Here is a 21311-nt window from a genome sequence, read left to right on the forward strand (position 1 = left end):
CTGCTGGATGACCCACCCGAGGGAGTGGAAAAAACACGTAGTTCCATCCATAACCAGATTGTATCCGGTAGCAGTGAGAGGAACAACTTAGTTACGAAGCCTGACCCAGAGATAGCAAGGAAGAAGGGTGATCCAAAACTATTGGATGTAGCAGATAACCATATTTATGCACCTTGAGAAGGCCACAGATACTTGTGGGGGGACATAAGAACATGGTGAATTCATGATTTTACAACAGAGTTAGCATTTAAGCATATGTTTGATCCAATAATTTACTTGTTTATTTGGCTTTAAGTAGGATCTCTGCTGATTATACTATATGTCAATCTGTCCTGTAATAAAACATTGTTTGCAATTATGCTCCATGGTGTCCATCAAAACAGTGACACTGCCTTTGTCTACTTTCATGCCAAAACACCAACATTGACTGATGTCAATGTTCATGTTTCAGCAAAGGTTCGAAGAGCATGTAGCTTTGACAATGGATTCAAAGGAGCATTTCAAAGCAAAGTTTTTTATCTTCATCTGAATATAAGTCTCTTATGTCCTTTTCTACACCTACCATGAAATCTAAATAAGGTATTTATCGAGATGATAATTCAAAATCTGTACTTTTTGATAATGCACTTAATTCTTCATAGGTTAAAGGCCTATTATTGAAATTTATAAACCATTTGTCAGGGAGAGAACTAGGTGTCAGATGAACAAAGGAGTGGCTTCTTCTAGCATTTCAAACTCGTGAATCAATTTTTGCTTGAAATTCAAGCATGCTTATATGGCTGAGGAAAGAGATTAAGGAATTAAAGAGATTAAAGACCACATTAAGGAAAGTGATATAACTTCTACTTGAAATATTCAAGTAGAAGTTATTAAACTTAATTTTTTCCTTTGCTCTATATAGATTACAATATCTCTTAAAGAAATTTAATGCAAGTATTTAAAGATGCTTTAGAAGAATTAATTAACTGTTCTGAAAAGGACAATCAAAAAACAGAAAACAAATGCATTCTGAGCAGAGACCTTACAAGACAGGTCACATCATTTAGTTGTTTGGAAAAAAATTTTAGTGAAAAGAAAATGGCAAATTAAATATGGAAATAGATAACAGATGAAGTCTGGTATGATAGGAAGTCCAATGAATAAATTTATATGGAATAAGAAAGAAATCAGCCAAAACACTACTAGCAGTAAACAAGACAGTGTTGAAACCAATTTTAACAAATAGATTAGAGAGCGAGTTGGTGATAAAAACTGAAGACTGATGTTATGAAAGTTTCAAGAAGAATAAAGGTAAAGTGTTGGCTTCAGCAGTAGAACCACATTAAATATTAATACAGGCGACCCGACTAATGGTGTTCCATACTCACGAATGGGCTCTCCCATAAGGATAATTAATAATTAAATAATTAAATTAATAATTTGAGAACTAGTTTCTTCTGCACATGCAAACAAACCTGCATGGCATAAGCAGTTCATTGGTGCAGCATCTTTATGCTAGTCTCACTGTTTATATGGTTGCTTATGCACAGCATCACTTTCATCTTAACTATTTTATTCAATTTTATGAGTCTGTGATTACCCTTATAACCAAACCTCCAAAACAAAAGTCCACTGCAAATCCAGGTGAGCCTGTAGTGAAGAGAAAGGCAATTACAATGGAAATGAAAGTAGAAATAATTAAGCATTCGGAGAGAGGCCAGAAGGCATCATTCATTGGGAAAGCATTAGGCTTTAGTTGCTCAGCTATAGGAACAATTACAAAGGATGAAGTGAGAATAATCGAACATGTGAAAGGCAGTGCTCCAATGAAATCATCAGTTATTACTAAGCAGTGTAGTGGATTAATTATTGAAATGGAGAGGTTATTACTGATTTGGTTAGAAGATCAAAATAAGCATAACATGCCTATTAGCCTAGCATTAATGCAGGAAAAGGCCCAAAGCATTTTCAACAGTTTAAAAGCTGCATGTGTAGAAAGTGAAGGTAGTTGTGATGAAGAATTTGTTGCAAGTAAAGATTGGCTTAATCGTTTCAAAAATAGGGCAAATATGCATAATATTAAAGTGCAAAGGGAGGCAGCCAGTGTCGATGTAGCTGAAGCAACTGAATTGTCTGAAAATGCTGAAGAAATTTATTGAGGAGGGGTTATTTGCTAGAAAAAATATTTAACGTAGATGAAAGTGGACTGTTCTGGGAAAAAAATGCCTGAAAGAACTTATATCTTGAAAGAAGAAAAAAGTGCACTAGGGCATAAAGCAGCAAAGGACAGACTAACCTTATTGCTTGAGGGTAATGCATCCAGAGATTTTAAAAGTTCAAGCCTTTGCTTGTTTACCACTCTGAAAATCCAAGAGCACTTTGCTGCATTATTAAAGCAGCTCTTCCCATTATTTGGAAGTCAAATTTAAGGGCCTGGGTCACACTTGCCAGGTTTGAAGATTGGTTCTTGAACTGTCTTATTCCTGCTGTAGAACATTATTGTTCAGAAAAGAAAATTCCCTTTAAAATTCTGCTTTTGCTAGACAATGCTCCTGGATCTCCAACATCTTTAAATGACGTTCACCCTAATGTAAACGTCATATTTTTACCACCCAATTCTACATCGTTATTACAGCCAATAGACCATGTCTTTATTTCTGCATTTAAGGCTTATTACTTAAGGCAACACTTCCACAAGCAGTCACGGCTAAGGAAGATAATAAGATGACCTTGAGAGAGTTCTGGAAGAATTATAACATCTATGATGTCATCAAAAACATTGCTGATTCTTGGGAGGAAGTAAAGCAATCAACAATGAAAGGGTGTGAAACAAACTGTGCTCTCAATTCTGTGAGGATTTTTGTGGCTTCACAGAAGACGAAGATACTGCCAAAGCCAGAAAAGCTGTGGTGGATAGTAATGCACTAAAATCGGACATCGATGAAAATGATGTCATTGACTTACTAGAGTTCCATTCACAAGAATTAACCAATAAAGATCTTATGGAGATAGAAAAGCAGCTGATAGAAACACAAGAACACAAAGAATCGGAAGATCCATAGCCAAGAAAGTTTACAACAAAAGAATTAGCTGAAACCTTTCGTCTCTCTGAAGCAGGATTTGCTAAGTTTGAGGAGCAAGATCCTAAACATTGAGTGGTTTACAAAGGTTTACTATGCAGTTCAGCTGCTACAAGGCCATTTATGATGAACAAAAGAAAAAGGCTTCTTTGCAGATAACCCTTAGATACCTTTTTCAAGAAACCAACTTCAGTAGTAAACTCCCCTCCTCCAGCAACAGAATCAAATCATGATTCTCCAGCACAGATCAATCCTCTCTAGCACTAGAATCTGATCTTGATTCAAATACTGATTCTCCAGCACCCACTGCATCATCATCATCTTCCGATTAATGTTAGCCTACCTTCTTGTCTCCTCAAAAATGCCCCTTCCAATAAGCAAGACATTGATGCAACAATAGGTGAGTATTAACCTTTAATATTCTTTTTTGAAATTTCTCCTATTGAAACCTTTTGTATGAGTTTGTTTTTATGTTCTGTTTGTTTGAATTAAAAGTAAGAGCACAATAGTTTCTGTAACTTATTATTACAGTACAGGGGTATTATTATTATTACAGTATTACACTGTACTATTTTGCCACATATGAGCCATTATAGCATTGTTCTTATTATTATTACCATATATGCACTATTCATCAGGAATCCGAGTTATGTTCAAATCCAACCTAAATACGTTCTCAGGAATGTATCTGATCAGTAACCCGGGGACTACTTGTATATCTGTAAATAATTGACATTTTTAGTAATCACAAACATGTGAACTAATATAAGATTAGTTTACACTCAAACAAAATAGGAAATGAAAAATTAAAAAGAAAATAAGTGTGTCAGACAAAATAACAGGAAAGAGGATGACTCACATGCAAGTGGGTTGATACCATTTGGAGCAGTTTAGATGTTCAAAATGTAAGAAGGATGATCAAATAATATATAAATGGGGAAAAATGTTTTCACTCAGAACCTAACCATGAAATATACACAGTGTGTATATTAATGTTATGTAATAAACAACCATTATTATATCAAAACAAAGAACTATATTTGAAATTGTCAATTACACAGATTCAAAATAATTTCCCTTCAACTCCACACAACGTTTACATCTGTCATACAGGTGTTCAAACAGGAAACTCCTTCGGTCTCTGTGTCACACTGTATTGAATGTCCTCAATCTTGCTGAAGCGTTCACCTTTCAAGGCACACTCACTTTGTCTTTGGGAAGAGGAAAAAATCTGAGGGAGTCAAATCTGGTGAATGGAGGGGGGGGGGGGGGGATCACACAGATCAGATCAACTTCAAAGCCAGAAACTGCTTCACAGGCAGCGAGTAGGTGTGTCGTGCAACAGAACAATTGTCGTGGATCAGTTCTTTCTGAAACATCACATTATTACTGACTGTTCGCCACATTTTCATTTGTTCACACAGAAAACGGCCATTCACAGCGTGGTTCATCCTCTAGGGATTCCCTCCCATCTTTAAACGTTGAAAACCAGTGGAACACCTCTGCACAGCTCAGTCATCACCATAAACTTTTTTATGTGTTGATACACTTCTGTAGCAGTTTTTCCTAATTTACAGTAAAATTTATCACAGCTCTTTGCTCCATGACACAACTTCTGACATGCTCCACTCACACACTTTTACTTCAATGGTTGCCACATGAAAACTGCTGCATTACCCAACTCAAAAGTTGCACTTGCGATTACAACATACTCTAGCTGTCAAAACTATAACACATTTGTTACTTTTATTCTAAGGACTGTTTTGTAAAAAATTAATCTCATTACTTAACGGGCCCACTGTGTATATTGTGTTAGACACTTTTGGAGTCTGGTAGTACAGCTGAAGAAGGTATACACCAGAAAATAATATTTATTCTAAAATCTAACCTGGGTTATTAAGGATGAAATTTTTGTAACATTTCACAATTAGATACATCTTTAATATCAAATATTATTTGGGGATGCAGTGTAATTCATTACTTGCTATTGACATTAAAAAAACTTTTATATTTAAATATGAAGATCAATATTTTGAATATAATGGAAAAAAAAAATGTTCTGCCAACAATGAGTTAGAGTTGTTTTTTAAAACCAAAGGAGGAACTTTTTGATATTTGAATACATGAAGTTGTAATTCTTGGGGAATACAATATGAGGAAGACAGACAAAGAGAGATCACAGGAATCAAAGAGGAGGAGGATGAAAATTTGTTCAGTAAATTTCAAGCAAGACCGAGAACAGATATGGCCCCAGGTCACAACATCACAGGTTTCTACAGGCTAAGAAAAATTTCTGTTTTATGAAATAGTCTGAATATAGGCTTATTCTCTCTATAAGAGAAATGCCACACAAGTGTGATAAAGAAAGTATACAATGGATGAACATTCTATAACATTCTATATAGAGGAGAAGAATGCCATTAAGTTAGTTTTATCTTTACATGATGTTCAATGGTAACATCTGAATGTTAAAGAAAAGTAAAAAATGCATGAAAGGGTAGAAATTATACCTAATGATCCTGGTGAAGAACAAGACATTACTATATGAGAAGGAAGTTTTTTTAAAAGCTGTTTTGTCTTGTGCTATTTCTGAAAGGGTAAATTTTTTCCCTTTTGGCCTACCTTTGCACTTACTGTGGTCATCAGAGATGAAATGCAGTATGAAAAACTTCATTCCAGCAAGAATTATCACAGTTGTTCAAGTAGAACAGATATCTGACTTATGAGAGTAGAAATAGTAATCAGACTATGGAAAGGAACATAAATTACAGAGAGATAATTTCATCTAGCACCAATGCAGTGCCAACAGACACACACAAAAGAAAAGAGTAGCTGTGATAAGAACACAGAAATATAAACTTTGAGATTATGGTCTGAGTTATGCACAATTTGAGATTATGGTCTGAGTTATGTACAATATATATGGAGGAGAAATGGTTAGGAAAAGTTTTTAGATGTTAGAAATATGGTGATTATTTAGTCTTTTGATGTGTAGGAGAGTTTGCATTAGATCAGCACTAACAAGTATATCAGTGTTTTTGCAGCTACCCATCGCGAGGCCTGTTAATGGTTTGTAAATCGTTTCATTCCATAAGAAAAAATTTGATTTTAGGCAATGATGGAAAAGCGAAGTAATATCTTCAGGGAAGAGGTTTCTCAAAATGCTGATTACTTCTTCTACGAACATCAGTAAATAAGGATATTATATCCGGGCTTGCAAGAATGTCTTTTTTGGAGATCGAGATGTTCTTTAATTTATCAACGAAATGTTGTGAATTTTTTATGTAGGTATCCGAATTATGGATGTGTGCCTTAAGGAGACTTGCAAAGTGTTTCAATAATAAGTATGTAGGAGAATTAATTCTATCCACTATAGGGCGCAGCGGTATTCCATTTTTATGCACTTTAGGAGAGCCATATAGTGACAGCGTTAGTGATTGTAACAACTTTAATCTTCGTTTTAAGTCTGTTGGCCAGCTGTCCATATTACAAAAGTTGTTTGTTTCATTGTGATTTTTTCCTGTGGGATCTGAATCTAAAACATGATAGGTAGATGTGTCAGAGAGTAAGTCTGTGATCTTTTTCTTGTAATCTCTGATGTTTAAGACAACTGTAGAGCTTCCTTTTTCTGCTTTGAACATGATAATTTCTCTATTTTTCTTCAAACTAAACATAGCTCTTTTTTTCTAAAGGCATGATATTTGGGTTTGGAGCTCTTGAAGATGAGAGAATGATGGCGCTTTTCAGTCTGAGATCATTTGCTATGGATTCCGGTAATGACAAAACTGTTTTTCTATGTTACATATGATGTCCACTGTAGGAATTTGGTCTGGGACAATAGCAAAATTGAAACCCAAAATTGAACCAAGAAGTATACTAACTTCCGGTTTTTTTAAACCATGTTCGGAGAAATTGAAGATTACTGTGTTATCTGGCAGATTAGGTCTTGCCTTATAACTGTTTTCATAAAGAGCGTTGAATTTTTCAATTTGGTTTTTTTTTTGCTGATAGAAAAGGCCTTGTGAAAACTATTATTTATCATGTTGTCTAAAAGTGACCACAGATTTTGGTCTATATTGTAGGAGATGTCTTCGTATATTTGATAGCATTTCATATCTACTTGCTTAATTTAAATCCAATCAAATAGGTCCTCTCGCATCACTGCAGATGATAAAGATCTCAAAGATGAACTATCCCACATATGAAAAACCCTGATAGGCAATGGTTATCTAAACAAAATTGATCCATAAGATACTTTTCTGCGACCCCCCCACAACAACAATCTGGGGAAATACGTTACAAATCCACCATCGCCATTCCTTATGCTGGGACAGTTTCTAAAAAGATTGCTACACTCCTCAAGCCACATGAAATATGAGTGACTTTTAAACCTTTAAAGACTATCCACCATTTTTTAAGATCTCTGAAAGACAATCATGCCTTCTTCAAATATGCCAGTGTCTATAACATCTCCTGTTCATGTGGATTAAATTACATTGCTCAGATTTCAAGAAGTGTGGAAATTAAAAAAAAAAAAGAACACGTACGAGATGTAAACAATAACAGAGAAGACAATTCTGGGTTAGCCTTTCATTTCTCGAGGACAAACCATACCATCAAATGGGACAAAAGCTTCATGCCCAATTTAGAGGAAGATTTCTGCCTCCCAATACACAAAAGAAGCCATAACAGTCATCCGTTCTAAACACAACCTTAATTGAAACCAAGGATTAATTCTAGCTGATATTTGGAAGACCCTCATAAGATTATTAAGCATGCCAGAGTTAAATTTCGCTGCTAATTACAGAACGTTCCTGCATAACAACAGTTAACATCATACACGCTCCATGAGCTTGATGTACGCGTTCTTCTGTATTTGTAAAAAAATACAACTGTATTCGGTTCATTCCTTCATGAACAGTTTAAGTTGTTTTGTATCTCTTTTATTCACCCTGAAGAAGCTGTTTAGCATCTTCAGGGTGAATAAAAGAGATGAAGATGAAGAAGCCAAACAGCTAAGTTGGTGAAACTTGTTGGTATTTCTTACTTAGTATCAATTAAAATCCTTCGGCCAATATAAAACCCAGTTTATGTCAATTTTCTTAATTATATCTAGTCAGTGATTAAATATAAATTCTCTGTTAAATTTTTTCACTGTTCTTTCAATTTTCAAAGATAACTGGCATATCTGCTGAATTCAAAAACACTGGCGAAATGAAAACCTTCAATACTTTTAAAAAATTATATATCTTTTAAAAAATAGAAAAACAATCAAGTCAATAAATCAAACTATTTAATGTTTTAAAAAATGCACAGTATAAGCTACTATGCATAATTTTTTAATATGTTTTTATGTTCCAAAGAGGTTAACTAAGTAGTTTCTAGGTAGAACTCAATTGGCCGTAACTTTGGAAAACAGTAGATAGCTGGTCTCAACTGTTCATTGAGAGTAATTGGCTTAATGGCTACTGATAATTTGCAGATTTACAGGTACTACAGTGCTCTCCACACAGAAAAACTAGAATCAATGATATAAACAGAATCTACATACAATTCTTTAGTGAATAAATATAATCTTACCTTTATTTCTATCCAAACATAGTTCTGTCTTATTTCTCAAAAAGAGAAATCTCATTTCATCTCATACTGCCTTAGATAACACCCAGATCTCCAACAAGATTTCTCTTTCTGAGTTGACTTACTCTCTGGCCTTGCCTTTTCTGATATACATGTCCAATATCCAAAGCATTCAAAAAACCTTGGTATCCTATTCTTCTCAAGACATCATTTCTCAACTGAATAGCTGTTAATCCTATACAATACCTATATTCATCTAACCTTAGAATATTCTTCTCATATTTCATAAAGCATATCACAAAACAATGATTCCTCTCTTTTTTCCTCCCTCATCTATACATAATTGAGCTTCAAACTTGGTGAAGATCTCATTCTCCTCTTTCATTCTATTCATCTGATTTTTGGAACAGTCTTTATTACATTGTGTTTCCCCTGAGGGCTACACCCATCATTAAACATTAACAGGCACCTTTTTTCTTCTTAAACACCTAGCTGCACACAGCACTAACATGCTATAATGCTATGTACCTCTTTGTGTGTGTGTGTGTGTGTGTGTGCACGCGTGCATGTGTGTGTGAGGTTAATATATACTGCTTGCTCATATATTAGATTAATCTAATACATGAGCCCACCCACAATACAAAATGAATTATAGGTTTGCAAATAACCTTTCATCAGTTGGAGCAACATAAACGGTGATTTATATGAACTGCCAAGTTCTTTTTTCCAAGAACTTGGCAGTTCACATGAAATCATCATGGCCCAAGCGAAAGGAGTTCGAAAATTACCATGCGACTCATTCAGTCTTATATTTTTTGAGTAATACACACACTCAGTAAATGACATTAGTGAACAAATTAAAATTATTATTATTATTATACAGGTATCTCTACAGAGTCAGAAGACTCATCACAGGAAATCAATTTATTCAAACACTAGACGATCATTCACGCAATACAAGGGGGAAGGGCCTGGAAAGTGCTGATAAGCACATAGAACAAAATGATATTAAAGCAACTGATATAACTGCAAGAAAGAACATAATAGTAGAAGAGTTATGAAGGTAACTTATGTTCTTGTATCCTCATATGTTCTTTCTTTTGGTTATATTGGTTGCTTTAATATCATTTTTGTTGCAGGTGTTTATAAACTTTTCAGACCCTCCCCCCCCCCTCGTACCTGTCATACTTCTCCTTAAATTCATTCACTGAAGCACCCACAACCACCTATGGCAACCCATTCCACCCATTTGCCATCCTCCAAGCAAAAAACCTAGTCCTAACACCCACCCTTGCTAACCATACTCCTACACAACTTCCACAGGTGACCCATCGTTCTCTCCCTTTTTGCCATGTACTGAAAAAAAGTCTTCAGTGTCTACCCTGTAAAATCCCTTTAAAAACTTAAATGCTTCTATCATGTCTCCTCTTTTTGCCTACCAGCTAATTTTTGAAGCCTACAGACTGTCAATCCATTCTCATAGGAAGTATTTCACAGACCTGCCACAATCTTTGTCGCTCACCTCTGGGTCTTCTCTACAACTTCATCACCATGAAATCCAGGAGTCCAGATGTCGCCTTATTAAAGCCTTATATAAGGGAACGATAACCTCTCTATCCCTGCTTGCTAGTGTATTCTTCAACAACCACATAATCTGATGTGCTGTTTTGGTTACCTTTACAATATGCCCTCTAAACTTCAACTCACTCTCCACAGGAGAATGTTAATAAGAGAATATAATCTGCAGTACACAGCAAGATAATTAGAAAGTAGTAAATAAAAAAAAAATACATACCATGGGTACCACGAATCATGCAGTAGCCCTTGTCTCCAGTAATACATAATCTATCTTCTGCTATTTTTAACTGTGGAGCTAACGGGGGGAGAAAAAAAAGGTTTTACATAAACTGAGTGATTTAAAAAAAAAAAAAAAACACATGGATGTGAAATAGAAAATTAAAATGGCATCTATGAAAATAAAGAATGTGGGCTGGTAGTGAGTATGTCTATTGGTAACATCCTTAAGCAACGAGTCACATTGTTCCTCCACTTTGAAGTATTTAGAAACAAAACAATCATATTTTTATTACTGAGAGTCTGCTTACAACAGATGTGAAGGTGGATACTATTACATCATTTCACAGGCCAATCATGATGTGTAGTGGGCAGAGCTTTTCAAAATATCCTCGTATGTGTGTGTGGCAAAATTGTCCGAGGAGTCGCTTAAGGGTCAAAGATAGATAACTGGGAAAAGACTGCCAGATATGAAGGTGGAAACTATTACATCATTTCACTGGCCAAGCATGATGCATAGTGGGCAGAGCTTTTTAAAATATCCTTGTATGTGTGTGTGGTAAAATTGTCTGAGGAGTCGCTTAAGGGTCAAAGCTAGATAACTGGGAGGAGACTGCCATACTTTTAAGGAATGTGGAGAACCAATCTGGGCTTCTGACCTTAAGTTCCAATTCTCACCTCATGATGTACCACATTAATGTGTATCTACTTGATCAATGAATGAACAAGGATAGACTAAAATTTGGGATTTAACCAACCAAACTGCATTCTTATTGGCTTAAACCTAAACAAAATGATGGCATAAAATGATGATGAAATTTCTTGCTGAATGGGGTGGCACTGATGGAGTGTCAGTGGAATTGTTGAGAGTAGCTGGGGATGAATTAGTGAATATATTCACTGAAATTTGTCATCGGGTTTGGAAGAAAATATGCTGGTCTAGAGATTGGAAAACATCACTATTCATTCCAATTCCAAAAAAAGCAAATCCCAGAGATTGAGAATTATTATTATTATTATTATTATTATTATTATTGTTCCGGGAAACTCCAAGGAGTCGACAGACTCATTGAGGGAGGCCCTAACATCATGTCTGGAACAACTATTCAACATTCACACAGTATCTATCATATCTTGCCTTGAACTCATTCACGGTCGTAGCACCCACAACAGAATCTGGAAGCTTATTCCACTCATTCACCACTCTCCAAGTAAAAAACCTAGCTCTAACACCCTTGTCAACCACGCTCTTGCCCAGCTTCCATGCATGGCCCCTAGTCCTCCCACCACCAGTCATATTTTCAAAAATATCTTCTGGATCAATCTTATAAAAACCCTTCAGTAATTTGAATGTCTCAATCATATCACCCCTCCTTCGCCTATCGTCCAATTTCTGCAACCCACAAATCCTCAACCTATTCTCATAAGGTTCATTCCACAGACCTGCTATCATCTTGGTCACTCATCTCTGGACCCTCTCCACTTCCTCCCCATCACGAAGAAACCCTGGTGCCCATAACTGGGCACAGAAGTCCAGATGGGGTCTTATCAAGGCTCGATACAGAGGAACAACAACTTGCTTCTCTCTGCATGTTAAAGTATTTTTCATAAGCCAAGTGATTTGGTGAGCTGTTTTAGTTACTTTTGCAATGTGCCCCCTAAACTTCAACTCCCTATCCACCAGCACTCCCAAATCCCTGGCCTCATCAATCTCCTGGAGTACGGTTCCACCTATGTGATATACTGCTGCTATTCTTTTCACCCCAAAGTGCATAACCTTACACTTTGCCACATTAAACTGACATCCATTTTTCCTAGCCCAGTCCTCCAAACTATCCAAATCATCCTGTAAAATTTTGACATCCTGTGCACTCACAATTGCTCTACCCAACTTTGCATCATCAGCAAACAAGTGAACACTTCCTCTCAAATCCTTTCCTATATCATTGATGAACAAATTGAAAAGCAGTGGTCCAAGAACAGAGCACTGCGGCACTCCACTAGTCACAAGACGTCTTTTTGACTCCACTCCTGAATAAACCACTCTCTGGTATCTCTCCTTCAACCACCCTCCTATCCATCTTACCAACCCTATATCTATCCCCATCTGCTCCAGTTTACTGATTAGGGTTCCATGTGGTATCCTGTCAAAGGCCTTGGCAAGGTCCAGTAGTATCACTGTAAACCCATTACCCCTATTCAGTTCAGCCGTCAGTGTGTTATAAAACGTGAGCAAGTTACTGAGGCATGATCTACCCTTCACAAAACCATGTTGTCCCCCATACAATATCCCATTTTCATCTATCCAATCCTGTATTCTTTTCTTGACTAATTTCTCTAAGACCTTGACAATGATTCCTGATATGCTAATCAGTCGGTAATTTACAACAGCAGTCTTGGAACCACCTTTATGCAGTGGAACTATTTTCCCCTCCTTCCACCCGCTCGGTACTAACCCAGACCCGAGACTCAAATTAAACAAAATGGTCAAGGGTACTGACAATTCTTTAGCTGCTTCTCATACTACACAAGCTGGTATACCATCCAATCCCACAGATGTATTGACATTGAGGTTATGCAATAGACTACTCACCTCCACTTCATTCACCACAATTCCCGTATAATCTACTGGTTTATTCGTTTCTGCAATGTCACCACCTGGATGATATATTCTTGCAAAGTGCTCACTCAGTAACTCAGCTATCTCAACTGATTCAGTTACCTCCCTACCATCGGCATTCTTTAAAATCATTCTGCCATGTACATTTTTCCTTTTACTTGCTACATATCTAAAAAACTGTTTAGGATTCTCTTTAGCCTGCATGGCCAATGTTCTTTCGTAATCCTTTTTTGCTTTTCTTACCACACTCGTCACCCTTCTGGCCTGCGCTTTATACCGTTCATGTGCCTGCCGGTCACCTTTCTCGTTAAATTCCCTCCATAGTTGTTTCTTTTTTTGCAGCTCAAGCTTAATGGTGTTATTCATCCATTTAACTCCTACTTGATTTATTATTCGGACTCTAGGTATACAATCAGCCAATGCTTCATGCAAGCACTTCTTAACTACCTCCCATGCACTATCAACTTCTAGTCCTTGCAGTTGTACATGCCATGGCACTGAGCCAATCAAACTCCTAAGCTTGTCATACTTTCCAGCCCGATAATTCCAAATGTACCCTGTCTTTATTGAAAATTCTACACCTTTAGCCACCTCCCAAGTCAAGACCCTATGATCACTCTCACCGATTGGTGGCAATGTGGTCATATTTGTTACAGCCAAATCCTCAGATGTAATTACTAGGTCAAGCACTCTCTGACCCCTAGTATTTTCCATTACATGCTGTCGCAGATAGTTATCCCTTAATAACCGCATAAAATCCAATTCCTTCCTCCCGTGTGTCCTCTCCTCACTCCAATCAATGCGACCATAGTTGAAATCACCCAAAATAATCACCCTCCTTCCACTCATTTCTTCTATTTGCTTGTGCATATTGTCACCACCATCTTTTCCATCACCTGGTCTATAGCAGCACCCAATTGTATATTTAGTTCTGCTAGCCACAATCTCACACCAAATGGCCTCAAATGCGCTCTTTTCTCTATCCTGCAATTCAACTTCTATTCTCCTTGGCTGTAGCTCATCAGCTATCATCAACAATACTCCTCCCCCCATTTTATTCTCTCTGTCATTCCTGAACACACTATACCCATCACATTCAATCCCACTAGCTATATCATCTACAGTCAGCCATGTTTCACTAATACCAATAACCTGTGGTCTGGAAGTGCCAACCATGGCCAAAAACTCTTCCTTCTTGTTCCTAATACTCCTAGTATTAGTGTACATGAATTTAAGACCCCCATTAGCCCCAACCCTACTTGATGCCTTGTATTAACTATCCCACTCTGGTTTGTTGTCCTTATTTGCTCTAGCATGTTATATTCATTCTTACATTCAACTGCCTCCCTAAGGACTGTATATCTACTCCCGCCCCCTTAACAAATCTAGTTTCCCTGAATTTGCACATCCACTACATTCAGCAACACTTTCTCAAGTCTTCTTACACCATAACCATTCAAATGCAAGCCATCCATCTTATATAGATCCTTTCACCCATCAAACTCACTCCACACATCCACAAATTCCACACCACTCATCATACGTAACCCACGCATAAAGTCATTCGCAATTATGGCCCTCCTTTTAAACATTTCACTGTCATACCGTGGCAAAAGACTAATCATTCTAACTCTCTCACTCTTTTCTTTTGCTACCTCAAACAATTCATTCAGGTCTTCTATCATTTCCATTTTATCTCCTTTCAAATCATTCGTACCTGCCACAACAATCATTTCTTTCACCCTTTCCTTTTGCTCTCTAATAGACTCAGTTACATCCTTTATGGTCGCACCAGGTTGGTACGATTTTGTCAAATCCTCTACTAACACACCTCGTACTAACGAGTCTCCATACAGCACTCTATCCTTCATTTTGTTCATGTTCACATTCATACGCCTATTTTTCCTGTCATACCTTTTATTATTGGTTGGTTCATTCAGTCGACTTTTGTTCATGCACTCTAGCTGCTGCTTTGCCCTTTCTATCGCACCATTCAACAACGCAATCTCATTCAATGCATCTATCTCATCTTTTTTATTCTCTGAGAAACCATTAATACTATCATTCACACTATCTACATTCACACTCTCATAATTCTCATGCACAACCTTGCCGTTTCTTGTCATATCGCTATTTTCTTCATTCTGAAGTTTGACAAAAATATCACACTCACGATCCGAAATACACTTCAATTCCTCATTCTCCCTACATTTTCTACACACATTCAATCCTTTATTATCATCTATCCACACTCCGACCGCACTCCGTAAAGCGTACATTTCACAGATAGTACACTGACTCATTTCTTTTATACTACTGTTCTTTGATAACGATGGCGAACCATCATTACTGGCCGCCATTTTCCTTCGTACAGGTGCCATAATAATTGCAACGTGTTTTATCAAATAATAAGTTATACACACCAAAAACACACAAACAGACGCACTAAAATACGCAAGGCAAACAAAACTACGCAATATTAACTAATTTTATCAACGATAACTGAAAATAATACTTATCTTATCAGGAGCTTGCACGAACACTACACACTACGATATAACCTCGAACTCAACCTCAATCGAACTCCTTCAATTATAGAACCATCACTTTAGTTTCCCACGCAACTAAAGTTATGCTGAAACTGATCCAATAAAGGTGGAGCCATAGGTGAATAGAGACATGCCACAAGAACAGGCAGGCTTTAGGAAAGGTAGATGAACTAGAGACCAAATAGCAAATATAAGATGGATTACAGAAAGAACAAGAGAATTTCAGAAGGAAGTATTCATCAGTTTCATTGATTATAAGAAAGCTTTTGATTGTGTGGATCACAACAGATTGTAGATTATAATGAGATCAATGGGAATATCTGAACATCTAATTCTCTTGATAGGAGAGCTGTATGACAACCAACAAGCTTTAGGAAACACAGTCTTTGGAGAAACAGACAGTGTTCGAGTAGAAGAAGGGGTCCAGCAGGGTTGTATACTGTCACTAAATCTTTATTATTATTATTATTATTTATAGTGAATATATCATGAGAATGACTAACTTGGACAAAGATCCACCTGGAATTAAGACTGGTGGCAAAAAATAAATTAATTAATTAATAAATATCAGGAAGGTGACAAAATATTCTGGAGGCTGTTGAAAAAGCTCAGAAATGAAGGAAAGAATGCTGTAAAAGAAATTAGAGATGATAAAGGTGACATGAAAACTAGAGAAAAACATCCTTGAGGTATGGAGTAATTACTTCGAAAAATTGCTAAATGAAACAAGCAGTGACAGCTCAGTGGTAAACTCAACAAACATGCAATCAGGAATATATATCCATACTTGAAGCAGAAAAAGCCATCAAAAGCTTGAAAGGCAGTAGGAGTAGATGATGGAGGTATAAAAGTCTTGTAAAGGACTTGGCTGCACTGCATAGTTAAGAAGGCCTGGACAGAGGGGAAAATTCAGATGATTGGAGTAGAGCTCTCATAGTAGCCATATACAAAAAGAGAAATAAAACTGAATGTGAGAATTATAGAGGTATTTCCCTACTGAGTGTTCCTGGTAAGATTCATGCAAGTATACTTGAGAAACAGTTGAGAAGGGTTGTGGAAGGGATGCTTGGTGAAGAATAAGCTGGATTCAGGTCAAACAGAGGCTGTTAGGATCAGATTTTCACTTTATGACAAATAGTTGAGAAATCATGGGAATATAATAAAGATCTGTATTTAAGTTTTGGACCTGCAAAACCATTGCCAAGAATAGAGAAAGGTGGAAGGAACTGGAGGAGGCCTTTATCCAGCAGTGTACAGAAAATAGCTGAAAAGAAGAAGACCTGCAAAAGGGGCATATGATAAGGTGCCAAGAGAAGAGTTATTCAAAACACTACAGTTATATGATGTCAATGGGGCATTATATCAAGCAATACTTAGTCTTTATTTGAGTTGTAAGTCAGCAGTTAGAATTGAAGGAAATACAGGAAGATGGTTTAATGTTAAATCTGGTGTGAGACAAGGATGTACATTATCCCCTCTGTTATTCATTATCTATATGGATCACATTATGAAGGAAAGTGGTATTAAACATGATATCAAAATTGTAGATGTTAATCTCAGCTCTTTGCTTTATATGGATGAGTTTATACTTCTAAATAAATCCACTACAAGTCTGCAAGATTCCCTGACTAAACTGAATAACTGTTGTAATAGATATGATATGAAGGTCAGCAATAACAAGCCAAACAACAATGAAAATAGGCAGAAGCATTTAAAATATCAACTGCATTGTGAATGGAGAACCTATAGAATAATTCAGCTACTTAGGCATGATTTTTAATGAAGATGGTAAATTAAATATGGTAATAGACAACAGGATCAACAAAGCCAGTATGATAGGAAGTCGACTGAATAAATTTATATGGAATAAGAGAGAAATTAGTCAAAACACTAAATTAGCTGCATACAAGACAGTGTTCAAACTAGTTTTTACCTATGGATTTGAAAGCTGGGTTAGAAATAAAACTTGACCGATGACTAGAGACCAGAGATATGAGAGTCCTGAGAAAGATTAGGGGCATGAACAGAAGGCATCAGTGGCAATATCAATATTAAAACGAGGATATTAGGAAAGAACTTGACATTATTTGCATCCAGGAATGTGTTAGCAAAGCTAATCTGGTGGTATGGTCACTTAATCAGAATGAGAAAGGAAAAATTAGCAAAACAAGTATTCTCTACCAATTTGGCAGGAAAAATACCAGAGAAATACCAAGATATAGGTAGATTCATACAGTAAAAAGTGTGTTAGAGGACATAAACATAAGATCTGATAATGTTGGAGTCTTGACAGATAGCAGATTGATTTGGAAGAAAATTGTTGATAAGAAGTTAGTAATGATGTAAGTTTTTCATGTAGTAATATCAAAATATCCTATACATCCCTTGATGGTACATGTCAGAAATTTGATGATGGCAGAAAATAAATAATTTAAGATATGCAAATGATACAACTCTTATAGCAGAAACTAAGAAAGACCTGGAGCAGTTGATTCTATTGGTTAAGAGGTAAAATAACAAAGATAGGCTGAATTATCAGCAAAACAAAAGTGATGGCTTCTGGCAATTTAAATGAATTTATAAGAGCAATATAAAATAGAAAACATTAAAATTATGATTTACTAAGGCCCAGAATCAGAAATGATAGTAAATGTGAAGATGAAATTAAAAGAGGGATAGTCATGTGAAAAAAAAGCTATGTTAAACCTGAGGAAAATTATGAAAGATAGAGGTGTGAGTAAGGCCACGAAACTTGGAATTGTTAAAGCAATGGTATTTTGAGTAGTGATGTATGGATGTGAAAGCTGGATTATAAAGAAGAAAGACAGAAAGTGAACTGATTCATCTGAATTACAGGTGTTTAGGAGACTATTAAGAATCCCATAGACTGAGAGAATGACTAATAAGAAAGTTTTAGAGAGGATAAAGACAGAATTCTCCCTGGAGGCGATGACTACTTAACAGAAGTTGATGTACTTTGGTTATATTATGCCAGCTGATGAATCATTCGAAAAGACAGTTATGTTGGGGAAGACTGAAGGAATGAGAAGAAGAGGAAGAACACAAAAGAGTTGGATGGACAACATAAAAGAACTTACCAACTTGAGCCTAAAATTGTTGAGAGAAAGCACAAGAGGCTGAGTGAGATGGAGAGCCTTTGTTCACAAGATCAGCAAGAGTCAAAAACGACTAGATGGCGTCATCAACAATGAGAGCAATACTCTAATTATCTGAAATTTGACCTTTTGACCAGTCCCTCTGAATTATGCACCATAGCAACTGCAAAATTTTTATTCTTCCATATTTGAGCATTTCTGGTTGAATGTCATCTACTTCAGCAGCCTTCCATTGATGCCTTTTTCTACCTCAAGTATTAATATGTTCTCTCTTTGCATTTCTCTTGAAAATTTTCTATAAGAATTCTGCCACTGCTTGTTTCACTTAACAGTTTTTTCAAAGTAATTACTCCAGGCATCTAGGATATCCTTACTTTCCATTTTCATGTTACCTTGATCATTTTTGATTCCTTTTACAGTACTCTTTTTTTTCTTTCCATTTCTAAGCTTTTTCAATAGTCTCCAGAACACTTTGCCAAACTCATGATATTTATTTTCTATATTCCTGCCAGTCTTCCTATGACTTTTGTTTAGAATTTACAAATAGCTTAGCAGTCTTACTTTTTTTTTTTTTAAATGTCAGTTACCTGATCTAGTGACTCAAAAAATTCCTATACTTCCTTCTTAGATCTTTCTGTGTGACTTATTTCAATGAAACTTATTTGTTCCTTTCATAGGAACAAATAAGTTTCATTGTCCATTTTCTAATTTGGAAGTTGATCCACAAGACTTCACTTGAAACCACTTTCCAATCAAGAAGTTTATCTTCATGCTAGGTGTTGAATGCTATCGCTACTCCTTTTCCTTGATCATTATTACCTGAATATAACATCCTATAATTATTATTTGGTAAGAGCTCACCTGTTTTTGTCTTCTTTGTTTCAGTGATGCTATTACATCTATATTTTTTTTTCAGTTCTTCTGCAAGCTTAATTTCCTTTTCATTGATACTCCTCATATTCATGGTTGCTATATTCAGTTCTGATGTTGGGTTTGTTCTTCTACTTCAAGTTGAGCTTGAGTCTGTTCCAGTAGGGTCCCATGCTGTTTTCCCTGAAGAAAACAGCATGGGGCCTTGTTTAACTGGGCAACACTCCAGCCGGCATGAAATCTCATCATATTGCAGCAACATATTTTTTGTGGTTTAAGCCAACAGGGAGTACAATTTGGTGTCAAATTGCCAGCCCAATCTTGCTCATTCAGTATACTTAGTGAATACCTACTAATAGTGTGCACCACATGAAAGTGAGGATTGGCCATTAGGTCAGAAGCCCAAGTTGGTTCTCCACATTCCTTAAAGACAATGTGGAAGTCTCACCCCAATTACTTGGCTTTGACCATTATCACAAGCCACCAAGAAAAAGGTGTTCAAAACACTACAATTACAGTAATCTACTCATTCATCTGACCCTTCAATTATCAGAACAGTAAGTTCTGATAATTAAAGGTTCAGATAACTGAAGTACAGCTGCATAGTGCTCAACTAGAAATCAGATAACACACAAGGGTCAGTTAATTGGCGGGTTGTTGTTTTTTGGTTTGGATAAATGATAGATTACTCTATATGGGAATTATATCAAACAATGCATAGTTTTATATATGAGTTGTAAGACAGCAGTTAAAAATAAGAGTTACATAGTTGATGGGCCGATATATTTATGCAGATGTGTTATACTCTCAAATAAATCCTGTAAAGTCTGCAGGATTTCCTAGCTAAATTGAGTAACTGCTGTAATACGTTTGGTATGAAAATCAGCAATAAAAAGGCAAAGAGTATGAAAATAAGCAGGAACACTGAAAACATCAACTGCATTCCTTCCTAATATTACTTCTTTAGGAAGTTATAATATACACTATATGTTAATTAGAATATCTTAATATTTTCAATATTTTGGCAGGACCAAACTGCCATCTTCAGGAAATAAAGAACAAATTGATATGTGCATGCAGTCATACCTATTTAGTTATAAATAAGTATGACTAAAGCAGAACAACAAATGCAAGTCTAAAGTTCTAAACAGTACCCCTAGTTAGCTAAGATGAGTATTTCTGAGATTTAGGGTACTTTCATACAACCAAATTAGCTGAGGGTAGTTACTGTAGGTTGAGGTGGATTCTAAGAAAAGTCTTTTATATTTAAATTTGCTTCTGTGAAGTAAGGTAGCCTTTTTCCATCATATCTTATAACAAGTGGGCTAAAACATGGTCAGTGAAGCCTGATGGCTGTAGTGGTAGAACCAGAAGTAACTTCGTGTTCAGCAATTCTTATGTTGGCTACCCTACCAGTCTGCCAGTAGTAAGGTAGCTTACAGCAGTATGGTGTGAGGTAGATACCTCGCAGATCTAGTGTTGTGTCCCAATTTACGATTATTAGGCTTTCAACTATCCTTACATGTGAAACTCTACTTGTCTTTATCCAAATCTTATCTATATATGAGATATCACCCAAATACAAATATTCAAGCTTCTTCTCCCCTTAAGTGTCCCTAAATATTTATTTCATACTGCGCCTTTCAGGACATTTAGTTTCAGATATAAAATTCAAAAACAAGGAGCAATTACCAAATTATGTCTGAGTGTGAAACTAATATGCAGT

At 36.2% G+C, this 21311-nt stretch overlaps 1 protein-coding gene across 4 annotated transcripts in view; it reads right to left on the minus strand.

Moving 5' to 3' along the window:
* The window catches only part of ash2 (Set1/Ash2 histone methyltransferase complex subunit ash2), a 315384-nt gene that overhangs the window by 112589 nt on the left and 181484 nt on the right, over positions 1-21311 (minus strand). For 3 of the 4 annotated variants that reach the window (XM_090396985.1, XM_090396984.1, XM_090396983.1), the window contains exon 11: positions 10432-10509. The exons of the other annotated variant lie outside the window; for it this stretch is intronic. In XM_090396985.1, the coding sequence (XP_090253111.1) occupies positions 10432-10509 (78 nt within the window). The remainder of the gene's footprint in view (positions 1-10431; positions 10510-21311) is intronic. 4 annotated transcript variants of the gene reach the window in all.

This window comes from Typopeltis vanoorti, chromosome 8 (assembly GCF_054136105.1).
Source record: "Typopeltis vanoorti isolate ZY-2024b chromosome 8, IOZ_Tvanoo_1.0, whole genome shotgun sequence".
Taxonomy (NCBI): domain Eukaryota; kingdom Metazoa; phylum Arthropoda; class Arachnida; order Uropygi; family Thelyphonidae; genus Typopeltis; species Typopeltis vanoorti.